At 33.4% G+C, this 15,153-nt stretch overlaps 1 protein-coding gene across 1 annotated transcript in view; it reads right to left on the bottom strand.

Annotated features, from left to right (window-relative positions):
• Nucleotides 1-220: 220 nt before the first annotated feature.
• Nucleotides 221-15,153, bottom strand: part of LOC149804927 (uncharacterized) — a 47,775-nt gene continuing 32,842 nt past the window's right edge. The window contains exons 10-13 of the mRNA XM_089945944.1: nucleotides 13,916-14,109; nucleotides 10,492-10,573; nucleotides 6,489-6,598; nucleotides 221-2,966 (exon numbers count right to left, since the gene is read on the bottom strand). Coding sequence (XP_089802070.1) covers nucleotides 2,946-2,966; nucleotides 6,489-6,598; nucleotides 10,492-10,573; nucleotides 13,916-14,109 — 407 coding nt within the window. The 3' untranslated portion in view covers nucleotides 221-2,945. The remainder of the gene's footprint in view (nucleotides 2,967-6,488; nucleotides 6,599-10,491; nucleotides 10,574-13,915; nucleotides 14,110-15,153) is intronic.

The following is a 15,153-nucleotide window of genomic DNA, read 5'->3' as shown; positions in this document are numbered from 1 at the left end:
ACCCTGATATGCAGGCACATTATGCAATGGCAGATCAGGATCTTTGTTGTTTGCAGTTGGACTCAACCTTAAGGAAGTGTATATGCTAAATAGAGAAAACCCTCAAAAGGCATATATTCAAGTATAAGCAGTTTCTGAAAGAGTTTTAGAGTTACCAGAAGACTTATAGATGGCTAAAAAATGTGATATCTATAGAAGTAACACATTCGGATGCAAGGCCTGAAGTTTTATATTTTATTAATGCAACGTAAACTGAACGCAGACATATAAGAAAAACCACGAAGCACTGGAAATATTAAACAGGAAATTAATCATGATTCACAATTTAAATCTTCACTGTTCAGAACAACTGTAATCTCAATATCATACTTAGGCTTCCCCATGGAAAATCAACAAACACTCCTTTCAAATTCTGACATTTGAATTTTCTGGTTTAAAGAAGATACAGAAAACACAGAATTTAACTCCTGAACAGTTAAAGACAAAAGACAAAAAATTTAGAACTTGCATAAATGTCAGTAGATTTAAATTTGATATGTTTTTGGATGTACATCTTCCTGGATAAAATTACACCACCATTTTCACAAGCATCGATACTATTAATGAAAAACGAAGTCCTGTAAGAATAAATGATAAAATGTACTCTCAACTTCTACCACAATGTTCTTCTCAGCAATGAATGCTCTAATATTAAGCCAACTCAGTATGTTCCTGAAATAATACCACAAAACATGCTCTGTTGTGATATAAAAATATTGTATATTAAAATTTCTAAATACAACAAAATAACAATTTCACAAACATTGGGTCATAAATTCACACACTTGATCAAAAATGCATGGCTTTTGTAAATATACTGGTAAATTTCTGTCACTAGCAATGAAATAAAATAGATACTTCTTTTCAAAAGAATGAAATGCTTTGTTTCACTTTTAATGCTAATTGAGAAAACCTCACTGAAGTTTAATATTTAAATATCCAAAAATTTGAATATACAACAAAAAAATCAATGTACAGATATTATACAGGTGTATCAAACAAAATATTTGTACTTTGGACGCACTGATTTAACTGTTAGTGACTATCTTTTTAGCTCATTTACAAATAATTATTATGCATGTTCCAAAACAAGGATTGTCTACATGTACTTGTGAATTGCACATCAGTATACCATGAATCGATTTAATTTATAGGGTATTGATTTTTGTGGTTTTGGAGAGAAATAAAATGACATTTTCGTAGATAATTATTTTGCGGATTGGGGAGGGGCACCTATTTTTTCTATAGCAGGATCATTCTTCATTGAATTTTCGAATTTCTGGGTTCTTAGCAACCTTGAAGTGCACTAAAACTGGTACCCCCATGAAAAATAATGAATTCACAGAAAATGATGGATACTAAGTAATCTGTTTATGATTGATGACACTATTTAAATAACAATATTAGTAATAATAATAATAATAATAGTACTGATAATACTACTACTAATAATACTGAAAATACAATAAAATAACCTCTGCATGAATAACGATTGAAACTTTAATAACTTTGTTACGTTCGTAGACAAACAAAACATGCATCACAGAAGCAAATGGACACATGTCCCAGACTTGAATGGTGCTCAGTGATTGTAAAAGAAAACCTGTGATCACAAGAAAAGGTAAACTTTGTTGCTGAAGATGACATAGATAACACACATAAAATTTCAACCAAAAAACCCCAAACATTTTACAATATCATGTGGTCAAAATGAAATAATCAGACATGAAGAAATAATGATGGACTACTAAGTAGCTAAAGAGACAACACGGGAATGTATATAGTGTCCAAACAAATTATTAAAAAAATATACATGAGCAAGACAATTAAAATTTAATTGGCTGTCATTTTACTTAATGTTATTTTTAAAAAAATTCTCCCTTTTTTCTTGATTAGAAAACTAATGGAAAAAGTGTTCATTAAAAGTTTAATTTTCTTAAGTATTTAGAATCATTCAAAATTTCTAAATAATGGAAAAAGCTCACCTGTCGAAAACATCAAAATACAAAAAATTACTTTTATGGATTGATGGTGTACTAAATATCATAGGGTATACAAAATTTGACAATACAGTAACCTCCCATATGGACCACCTCCATCCATTGCAGTCATATTTGACATCCAACAATCTTCCTGTTTTTTGTACTGCCATTTCCTTTGTGTAATTTAGCCTCCCCCCAATAAAAGCTATCTCAGTTTTACCACTGATATTTTTCTCCTCCCTTGGTTGGTCAGTTACAATGGGTTGCATTTTACCCAACACTGTCATTAAAATATTACTGTTAAAGCAGTCTGATGGGGCAGATCATGCCAACAGTACTATAGGTAAGAATTCAAGTTAAGAAGTTGACTTTGCACCATATGTTAAATGGTCATTTGTTTTTTATGTAAAAATAATGATTGTCCCATTTTCTTCTGGTAAGTCTTTTTTTAATCTCATAAGTTGATTGCCTTGTCCAATGTTGAAAGATTCTTTGCCGATTCCTTTTACATTTCAATTACTGGTCCTCTATTGATTGGGCAACTAACCTATCACCAAAACAGAGATAACTGTGTCTTACTTGTCAGTGCACCACAGCATATAAATGCAATGTATTTATGCTGGTAGTTACTCAGTGTGAATAAGCATAGCTTTTTTTTGGCGCGTCCTGAAAATTTCATTAAAAATGATTTTCAAATATTTTACTTATGACATTTGAATTTGAATGTAATATACAGTGACAGTGGGACAGGTGATGTACATTAGGCCATAATGTCTGACAAGTTGAGAGAGCATGTGTAAATCGCAAAAAGTTCATTCTTTTGCCAGCAGTAGTATTGGTTGGTGGTCCATAGTTATCAGCATGTGCTAGGGTATGTCGTGTATGGTGATGTGTCAATTCCTTGTCTGATCCATCTATAACTCACTACAAGTTATCTATGGGCAACTGTAAAGAAAAATCAGAGAACAATGATCAAAACAAACCAGAAAACAATTGTTATAATTTGATTTTTGTATAATACAACTGATAAAACCTGCCTGATATATTAAATGGCAAAATTACTGGTCTTCTTGTGTATTGCCTTTCAAGTCATTCATTATCACCCATACAAAAGCAATGGTGTATAGTTTCAGTTTTCCTTATCCTCAAAGACATCTGCACATCAGCATCCTGAATAACTGCAATGTATATGTTCAATTAAAAATTTACTGCACAACCAACATAAAATAATGTTTCAGTTTTTAAAAAATTCTAACATACACAGCTACAATTAAACAAAAAGCAGCATCTTGTTTTTACAATTTCAACAATTAGGCTGTTCGAAGGGGTCAATTTTTTTTACAGTTTACAGGGTGATAAACAAGGGAGTTAACCTACTCTATTTCTCATACTAATGAAGGAATACTACTATAATAAATTGTTTTTATAATTGTTCTACATTTCTTGCTTGTTACATTTTTGGAAAATTATTTAAAGTTAGCACCATGCAGCCACTGTTTTGCTGAAGTGCTGTAAAATACTACCAGCCATAAAAAACAAATTTTAATTTAACAGTGGTGGATAAAGAGAAGGTACATGAGGTTCAGTCCACCACCACCACCCCTTTCCACATACAATTGTACATTCATCAGTGGAAAACATTTTAAGCCAAACAAACCACTTATTTTCATAACTGAAACATAAAAAACAAAACTCTGGAACAACCATTATTATTTTTGCCTGCAACAATAAAGTATTGATATAGGCCCAAAAAAAATTCCCTTTATTTTTAAAGCTATTTTTAAACTATAAATTTTAAAATTTGCTGGTGCCATGAGCTCAGCTAAAAAATGCCACTATATTAATAGTTAGGCTTCAAAACCCATCTATCTTTGTCAATTTCTGATCCTACATATTTAAAATTCCTTTCAAAAAATGGTTAGTTAATGTAATTTACTGTAAATAATTTTATTTTCCATTCTATTAACTTTTCATGAATTTTGTAACATGAGCATGTTTAAAATATAGATTGTTTTGCAACTGTCAGATCAGTTAAACATATTTTACAAAATTAAATTATTTCAAATAATAACAATTTTCTTTAGAGTATGAAATTGTATAGGTAAAAGAGAAAGAAATTTATTAGTAATTCTGAGCACTGACCATGTTAGAAAAATTAATGAAAAATAGATGGATCAGACCCAAGAAAGAGCTACATGACCTGCTGACCTACCTGTACTAAAGCCCACCCCAGTCCAATTTCTTTCTCATTTTAGTCATACATACCACTATTCCTTTTATTACAAGTTTTTGAGTAAGAAATAATAAATAAAAAGTTAATAACAGTGATAACTAAGAAAACACATGATTGCAGACATATACATTCTCCATTCTACCAGCTGAACAGCATATGAGTAAGATGGCTGAAGTGTGTGTGCGTGTGTGTGTGTTTGGATTTTTAATGTCGCATTAACAATTTTTCAGTCATACTGCTATGAAATCTGCTCTTTGTCAGTTTATAGTAATACCTAGCACTGAAGCATCATGCCAGAGATATACAGCATCATGTCCCACCCAGTCACATTAACCCGACACCAGGCCAATTAGTCCCAACACTAACCTCTCAATGCTGAATGCTGGGCAAGGCAGCGAATAGTACCATTTTTTAAAGTCTCTTATGACTCTGCTGGGGTTCAAACTTGTGATCTCCCACATTTAAAGTGGATGCTCTAACCACTTAGGCCAATGGAGCAATCATCAACCAGGGAAAGCTGATAACATACAAACCATTAGGGACCCTCAAAGCAGAGGTCCACACCACAATTCCACAAAAACAAGTAAGATAACAGTAAAATATGGACCTTTGGGGTAAGTGGAGTTTGAGTCAGGGCAAGTGGAGTTTGAGTCAGGACAAGTGATGTTTTTATACTCAAATGTCCAAAGTCTTTCTGAAAAAATATCCTTCAGCACACTAACATATCTGGACTTAAATGGTCCTTCTACAAATTTAATTCCTTAAAGATTTTTTTTTAACTGAATACTTGAAAATTTAAGTCTTTCAGAAACTAGTATTGTAATAGGCATTTGAACCATGTAACTTATTCTGACAAAAACAGGTGACTGCTGAAGAAACCATATTCGCATGTTTCTAAATGTTGCTTCGATTGTCAATGTGCTATACTCTTAAAGCCCATTTTACTCAATTTATTTTATATACCACAACTTTGGCAGAATACAATGAACAAAACTGAAAAGAAAGCAACTTTCAGAATTCTTTTTCAGGCTTTTTGCTACTCCCATTTTTATCAACCTAATTAAATGTTTAGCTGGAATCCTATAATAATAGTTGGATTCTTTTGAGTCAGTAATTGGATAATTTGGTTAAAATATAACACTGACTAGACAGAAGCAGTAATTTTATTATTTGGTTAAAATCTAATACTAATTAGACTGAGGGATTAATTGTATAATTTGGTTTAAATCTAATACTAATTAGATAGGCAGTAATTGTCTAATTTGGTTAAAATCTAATACTAATAAGACAGGGAATTATTGTATAATTTGGTTAACTCTAATATTAATTAAACAGAGGCAGTAATTGTATAATTTGGTTAAAATCTAATACTAATTAGAGGCAGTAATTGTATAAATTGGTTAAAATCTAATACTTATTAGACAGTGGCAGTAATTGTATAATTTGATTGAAATCTAATACTAATTAGACAGAGTGATTAATTGTATAATTTGGTTAAAATCTAATACTAAAATTAGACAAAGGCAGTTATTGTATAATTTGGTTGAAATCTAATACTAATTAGACAAAGGCAGTAATTGTATAAATCGGTTAAAATCTAATACTAATTAGACAGAAGCAGTAACTGTATAATTTGGTTGAAATATACTAATTAGAGAGAGGTAGTAATTGCATAATGTGGTTAAAATCTAATACTAATTAGACAGAAGTAGAAATTTGTATAATTTGATTAAAATCTAATACTAGTTAGACTGAGGAAGTAATTTGATTAAAATCTAATACTTATTAGGCAGAGGGAGTAATCTGTATCATTTAGTTCAAAAATCTATTACTAATTAGACAGGAACTAATTGTATAATTAGGTTAAAATCTGATACTAATTAGAGAGAGGCAGTTATTGTATAATTTAGTTTAAAAAAATCTAATACTAATTAGAAAGAGGGAGGAATTGTGCAGAAACTAAAGTGGGTGGGACTGACAATTTGGGAATACAACTCTGTTATATGATGAGGTAGGATACTGAAAATCGAACTCTGCCATGGTCTCATCAACATCTAGTGGTGTATCAAATTTGGCTGAAATCCAATAATATTTAGGGATGTTATTGTGCAGAAAACAAACGTGGAACAGATGGATAGTCTCAATATAATATCACACCCTCCTCAAACATTGTCTACATAAAGGAAGATTAGATCCCTTCATCCCCCATCTACAAAAAGTACTCAACCACTCACCTGCACATTTATGTCAGCTGCTTTAAAGCCGAAAACTTTAGAAAAGAAGTACAATTCTCCATCTAGAGATGTTTGGATGTTTTCTGCTTTACGGAATCCATGCTGTTCGCCTGAAAGATGCAAATACACCAAAAAGTCAGTTAAAATGAAGCTCTAAGAACAAATAAAATCATTAGCTCATTATATGTCATACGTATCATAAATGTTGGGAGCGGCTGGATGTCAGTATAGAAAATAAATTTAACAACACAACAAATAATCACACCTCTAATGTTAATAAATCTATTTATATGCAACCAAACTGCACTACAAATCCAGATGGCAAAGTGAAAAGTTTTGACAGCTATAGGAAATTTTGTTCCCTTTTTGATAACATTATTTACCAGTCTATCAAATAGTTTGGCAGTCAAAGTCTAATATATTCAATTAAAAAAATAAATATGCTTGCTCTGTCTGTCATTCTATGTTCATTTCAGCCAAGTTATCATACAGTCTGGTACCATCAAATTATCATCAATTAAGAGAAGTGAGTCACATGTCATTAGGTCACTCCCAAATGGCATATATATTCTGAACCACACTGCTTTTTTATTTTCATCAAGGCTGTTCGATTTCAACATATATGGATCCCAGGGATGGCACTTTTTTAAAAATATATGCCATGGTACTCTGGTTACTCAAGTAGTTTATATGAAAATGATTAGTAATTCTAAACTGATTCTATGGGCAACTATTCCACAGTGAATGTGCCTTCCCTGGTTCACATGTACGTTTTACTGGAACAGCCTTCATTAATGTACATACGTTTTACTGGAACAGCCTTCATTAATGTACAAAGTAAAGGTATTCATTTATTGACAAAAGATGTGAGAGTACATCAGTGTAATCGTTTTGGACATTTAATCCAAATTTTGGAAAACCTGTTGGGTAAAAGATTTGTCCATGCAAGAACTCCATAAATCATGTCAAAGCACATGGTCTAAAACTAAAATTATTCTTTAGTCACACTGACTGAACAACTAAATCTTGAGACTTTTTTCTTACCCAACATGAAAGTCATCCACTAACTCTGGTCAAGGTACATCAGTGACGAATGATTTTGTGTGCAGAAACCACTTTTCTCCTTTTAATCAGTAACCATGCCTGCTGAAGTTTTCTAGCCCCCTCTGTCTCCATTGACTCAATTCTTCCTTAACCAAAGCACAACATGCCAAAGTTTTGTCCTGGTCAGTGATACTAAACTAATGTTACTGTATAGAAACCATTTTTCCTCTTTCAATCACATTGACTTTGAGCTTGTATCTTTTTACCCCCAAATCAGTCTTCCTCCTTACTCCAACTGCAGGCCACTTTAGTAACTGCAGATGGTGAAGAAATGAAGTCATTAGGGGTAAATAGTTTTTCTTTTTCAAGACACAGCCCCTGAATGTTACCTTTTATCATGAAATCGAAAGAATATTTCCATAACTTAATGTGCAAACCCTTCACATACATGCTATACCATCTGGAACTAAATTTATTACACATAAAACCATTTTCCTTCTTTTAGTCAATGTGATCTTAACCTTTAACCTTTTCTTACCAAAATCAATACACTTCTTACATACCCAACATCTAAGTCATCTACAAACCTTGATTATGGTACATGTTGATGACTGATATTAGTGTGTATAAGCCATCTTTCTTCTTTAAGTCAGAGCGACTTTAATCTTTGATATTTTTAATCCCGAGATCAAAAGACTTCTTTCCTACCCAAGTGAACCATCCACAAAGTTTGGACCATATCTGCAATGTAGAACTAATGTTACTGCATGTAAGCCATTTTCCTTCATTCAGTCAGTGACTGACTTTTGAGCTTTCACCACTCCCTCCTCTCAACCCAAGTTCAAGCCATCCACAAATCTGGTAACTTTTGATGTTGAAGAACTGGAGTTACTGTGCAAAAAACAAAATTTGTAACAGCCAAATGAATGAACAGCCAGACAAACATCGCAAAAATACAATCCACCTCATGGTGTGTGTATAAAAAGTATTGACCAATAGACCGAAAACTGGTAATCTGAAAATAAGCCATTGATATTACCGATTGAGAAATCTGTTGGTATCATTTTTTTGTGACAACTGGGAGATACACTAATGAGCAAAGAAGAAAAAAACTATCTCGTCTCAGTTCTGTTTTGCATGCCTTGAGAGGCAATGATAAAAATTATTCCTCAAACATGGAACTATCATCAGATTATTACAGTATATCACTTATCCTATTATAAGCCCAGGGGTCAGTCCAGTAAATTTGAGGAAAAGAGAAGGAGCGTCCTGTCATTAGATGAGGCTTTCTTGCATGAATTTTCACAAATATCTTGTTAAAGTGGGTGATAGAAAATTGGCTTATCACAGGATAAATACAACACTGCATTTCTTTATGTACAACTTGCAGGCAGCTAAAAACAGTGTAGATCCCAATGGGATATTCAATACTACCATGGTAGATTAAGGGACACTTACATCCCAATTTGGCACCAAATTTTGGTAAACCAACAGACAGCCTATATCCTGATCTGACAGTGAAAACAACCCGGACAGACCAAGGAACAGCCTAGCTCCTGATCTGATATTGAATAATACCTGGGTAGATCATGGAACACCCTAGATCCTAATATGATATTGAATAATACCTGGGTAGATCATGGAACACCCTAGATCCTGATCTGATGTTGAATAATACCTGGGTAGATCAAGGAACACCCTAGATCCTGATCTGATGTTGAATAATACCTGGGTAGATCAAGGAACACCCTAGATACTGATCTGATGTTGAATAATACCTGGGTAGATCAAGGAACACCCTAGATACTGTTCTGATGTTGAATAATAGTCGGATAGATCAAGGAACACCCTAGATACTGATCTGATGTTGAATAATACCTGGGTAGATCAAGGAACACCCTAGATACTGATCTGATGTTGAATAATACCTGGGTAGATCAAGGAACACCCTAGATACTTATCTGATGTTGAATAATACCTGGGTAGATCAAGGAACACCCTAGATACTGTTCTGATGTTGAATAATAGTCGGATAGATCAAGGAACACCCTAGATCCTGATCTGATGTTGAATAATACCTGGGTAGATAATGGAACACCCTAGATCCTGATCTGGTGTAGAATAATACCTGGGTAGATCATGGAACACCCTGGATCCTGATCTGGTATTGAATAATACCTGGGTTGATCAAGAAACACCCTAGATCCTGATCTGATGTTGAATAATACCTGGGTATATCAAGAAACACCACAGATCCTGATCAGAAATTGAATAATACTTGGGCAGATCAAGGAACACCCTAGATCCTGATCTGAGGTTGAATAATACTTGGGTAGATCATGGAACACCCTAGATACTGATCTGATATTGAATAATAGTCAGATAGATCAAGGAATACCCTAGATCCTGATCTGATGTTGAATAATACCTGGGTAGATCAAGAAACACCACAGATCCTGATCGGAAATTGAATAATACCTGGGCAGATCAAGGAACACCCTAGATCCCGATCTGAGGTTGAATAATATTTGGGTAGATCATGGAACACCCTAGATACTGATCTGATATTGAATAATGCCTTTGCAGATAAAGGCTTCATTATTCATTTGAAATCATCAATGGATCTGACTGCATTATACAAAAGCTTGGACCATATTCTCAAAACAATTGGAGCACAATACTCCAAGGTAAACTCTGGCTTAAAATCCCAATTCTGATAAGTTGCAGGGACTTAAATTAGGCCAGCAACATGAAACAGTTCAGGAAAAATAATTCAGTTAATGTTTTTTTAAAGTCCTATAAATGCTGTGTTATTTTAATTCAAGACATAGACCAACCAAGTTTTGGTGACTTTGGCCTGAGGTCAAGTTTCTTGTTCAAAAGTTTCAAGAACTAATGGCTGGATGTAGGTTGTTCCCAGGTGTTGAACTTATTATTCATAGGTATGGAAGCTACTTACCTTTAAACAGGACATACATGGTAGGAAGACGCCTGGCTTTCACTGCTTCGTACATCATTTTAGCCTGATTGGGTGGAACAATCTATAAAATTGATCCAAGTATTCATTATTAATAATTTCATTTTCACATACTGTATATTAAGTATTTTTGATACCTGTAGAGTACATGACTACTATTGTTGGTGGATGTATGAAATAACAACCCTACTGCATAATGACATTACCTATGCAAACTGAAAAAGGTAGTGTGACAGTAATTGCTCTTAAGTGTGACAGTAATTGCTCTCAAGTGTGAACGTAATTATTAAGTGTGACAGTAATTGCTCTTAAGTGTGTCCATAATTGTTCTAAAGTGTGACCATAATTGTTCTAAAGTGTGACCATAATTGTTCTAAAGTGTGACCGTAATTGCTCTTAATAGAATTTGCCAAACTGCATATATCGATATCAATGAGTATTATATTTATGCTAATGCTAAAAAATATCTTAATACTTTTTTAATATACCTAATATGAAATATCTGTATAGGCCCATGTAACTTAATAAACCTATTTAAAGTGACTGTGTTTTACCTCATGTTTTGTCTCACTGGAGTCTGACTTATATTGGTATTATTTTCAGTTTTTTACCTAAAAAAGTAAAGTTAACAGAATGACATTTTGATAATTTTGTTTAATCAGTCAGGTAGAATATATACTTTCAGTGATGGTTCTTTTCAGCTTTGACAATTTATAGATTATCAAGTTTAGGACATATTATGGACTATCAAGTTCACGACATATTATGGACTATCAAGTTTAGGACATATTATGGACTATCAAGTTTACAACATGTTATGAGCTATCAGGTTTAGGATAATTCGTGGATTATCAAGTTTAGGACACTTCCTTCATGGACATCCAAGTTTAGGACAATTTATGGCTTCTCAGGTTTAGGACAATTTATAGACTATCAAGTTTAGGACAATTTATGAATTAAAAAGTTTTGGACAATTTATGGACTACCAAGTTTAGGACAATTCATTCATGGACTATCAAATTTAGGACAAATTATGGACTACCAAGTTTTTGACAATTCCTTCAAGGACTCAAGTTTTGGACAATTTATGGACTACCAAGTTTAGGACAATTCCTCCAAGGACTACCAAGTTTGGGACAATTTATGGACTATCAAGTTTAGGACAATTTATAGACTACCAAATTTAGGACAATTTATGGACTGTCAGGTTTAGGACAATTTATGGACTGTCAGGTTTAGGACAACTTATGGACTACCAAAGTTAGGACAATTCCTTCATGGACTATCAAGTTTAGGACAATTTATAGACTACCAAATTTAGGACAATTTATGGACTGTCAGGTTTAGGACAATTTATTGACTACCAAATTTAGGACAATTTATGGACTGTCAGGTTTAGGACAATTTATTGACTACCAAATTTAGGACAATTTATGGACTGTCAGGTTTAGGACAACTTATGGACTACCAAAGTTAGGACAATTCCTTCATGGACTATCAAGTTTAGGACAATTTATAGACTACCAAATTTAGGACAATTTATGGACTGTCAGGTTTAGGACAATTTATTGACTACCAAATTTAGGACAATTTATGGACTGTCAGGTTTAGGACAATTTATTGACTACCAAATTTAGGACAATTTATGGACTGTCAGGTTTAGGACAATTTATTGACTACCAAATTTAGGACAATTTATGAACTATCAAGTTTAGGGCAATTCATGGATTATCAAGTTTATAACAATTTATAGACTATCAAGTTTAGGACAATTTATGGACAACCAAGTTTAAGACACTTCCTTCATAGACTATCAAGTTTAGGACAATTAATATACTATCAAGTTTAGGACATGTTATAGACTTTCAAGTTTAGGACATGTTATAGACTTTCAAGTTTAGGAGATGTTATGAACTATCAAGTTTATGACAATTAATATACTATCAAGTTTAGGACATGTTATGAACTATCAAGATTAGGACAATTAATTGCTATCAAGTTTAGGAGATGTTATAGACTATCAAGATTAGGACAATTTGTGTACTATCAAGATTAGGACAATTTGTGTACTATCAAGTTTAGGACAATTTGTGTACTATCAAATTTAGGACAATTTGTGTACCATCAAGATTAGGACTTGTTATGAACTATCAAGATTAGGACAATTAATTACTATCAAGTTTAGGAGATGTTATGAACTATCAAGATTAGGACAATTAATTACTATCAAGTTTAGGACATGTTATGAACTATCAAGATTAGGACAATTAATTACTATCAAGTTTAGGAGATGTTATAGACTATCAAGATTAGGACAATTTGTGTACTATCAAGTTTAAGACATGTTTTGGACTATCAAGTTTAAGGTAAAGTTCAATTTTTATGATTTTATTTGGCAGGAAATATAACATTAGTTTGTACCTGAACTTATGTTGACATTTATTTATCAATACAGTGGAACCTGTTTTGAAAGACCACCCCATCTGCCAAAACATAATGGTCTCTCTTGACAGGTGGTCTCTCATAACAGGTTATAACACTATATAATCTCTAAATCTGTACAAGGAGAACCTGGTCTCTCAAGACATGAGTTCTCTCCTAGAAGTGGTCTCTCAAGACAGGTTTAGATCTATTAGTATTACCATGTAAATTATTTGGCACTTTCTTTCAGATGTGAACATACTAAAATTTGCATGAATTATTGCCCAGTGATTTGACTGACACATAGTGGATTAGTAATTACTGATTACTGGTGAGCCAAGTGGACAACTAAACAATCAGATTTGCAAGTAGACATAAGAGTCATTATGCAATTACCTCTGTATCAACTGTTTCTTTTAGAGCCCTTGAGAACAGGACTCTACCTGACAGAAGAAAGTCTAATAAAAGTTTGTTTTGGATAATTGTCCCAAAACATCTCAAAACAAAGGTTGTGAGGTAAAATATTCCTCAGGCCCCTTACGTAAAACTTGTGTAAAGACTCCTACTAAAAGTTTCTAAGGTTCATTACTCTCAATTTTTATACTATTTATGTTTGTATTCTATGGCCAGGTATGCAATTTTCTCAACACATGTAGGTGAATTGAAATACCATGAACACATTAATAGGTTTGTTTTGAAACAAATATATTTATGGACAGACTTGCATGTTATTGATATAAGGACAGATAAAGCATTATTCTACCATATTATATAAGTGGGGTGTGTGGTAAAAAACATACAATACCACCACTTATCTTTTCTAATTTGTTGGGAACAATATCTAGCAATCACACAGAACAACTCGTACACATCACACCTAACACCAACATTACGTTATTCCAATAATGCTGATGAAGACACCAGACACTGCAATACAATGCTGCATAAAGTAAATATAAAATGATTTATACAGTTAGAATCTCACCTTGTCTTCATCTCCCTGGAAGATAGCCAAAGCACAGTCAAGTTTCTCCACATGGTTTATGGGGGATCTCTCCTTGTAAATGTGGTAGTATTTTTCCTCATAGGGAGATATAATTTTGTCTAAATAACGACTTTCAAATTTGTGTGTATCCTTAGCTAGGGCCTCTAAGTCACCAATGCCATAATGACTGGCTCCTGCAAAAAAATATTATACATGTAATTTCTGAATCAGTTTAGTCTGAATTCTACCATATTTACCCATGTCTAAAATTATCTGACTGAAAATAGCATAGACGCAGCTGCTATGTCACATAATATGCCAGTAGATTAAATTCTGTACTGTTAACTGGCAATCATATGTAGAGCAAACTGAGTGGACCTTGATACACCAACAGAGGTGGGTCTGTACTGTCAAAGAATTAGAAAATTCACTAACCCAACTCAAAATGCAGTACTGCATTAGATAGTTTGCACAAAAGGGTAAACTCACGCTCTGCCTCCCCAAAAGGAGGAAGTACAATAGCTTAATTCCATGTTCATCTGCTTCAGCAGCAGCACCCTCCCCCTCCTTCAAATTCTCCCACAGCATATGCAGCTAATATAGCTGCACCAGGCTTCAACATTATCTGGAGTGCATTTATATCCTCCTATCTACTGTCAGTACTTGGCCAGAAAAAAAATCAGTTATCTGCCTCATTTAACACCTGATAAGTGCAAAGTACAGTAACTACCATATGTCCAGGCCATGTGGTAGCAATTTCAAAACTGTTCTATATACAATTACATTTACATATGCACACTGTCTCATTTCCAAGGAAATACAGTTCTAAATATAAATCATTCTAAATCATACTGGCTTACAAAAGAGACATTGCTGAACATGTTAAACAATTACCTGAATGTACTAAAGTCTCATCATAATTATCCTCTACTATTATTAGAAAACATATAGGCACACAGGCTTGAACATTTAAAGTATTAGTATATGCTATTAAGGAACTGAATATCTGTAAGAATCCTCCCTTATTTATGGACAAAGCCCCTAGTATGGCTGTGGCTGCTTCAAAGTATGGATGGAACCATCATATAGGCTGTAATGCTGACACTCTAAACCTAGCAGTGTGCAAAGTGTTAAATATCGACGACGTATCAAGAATTCTAGGACTGTATTATTTTTTTTCACAGGAGCAATACAACTGCTGCTGTACTTGAAGGCAAACTAAATTGATCAGACTTAAA

The sequence above is a fragment of the Sinohyriopsis cumingii genome, chromosome 2, assembly GCF_028554795.1.
Source record: "Sinohyriopsis cumingii isolate HCF-2022 chromosome 2, ASM2855479v2, whole genome shotgun sequence".
NCBI lineage: Eukaryota > Metazoa > Mollusca > Bivalvia > Unionida > Unionidae > Sinohyriopsis > Sinohyriopsis cumingii.
This window is presented reverse-complemented; position numbering and strand designations above follow the sequence as displayed.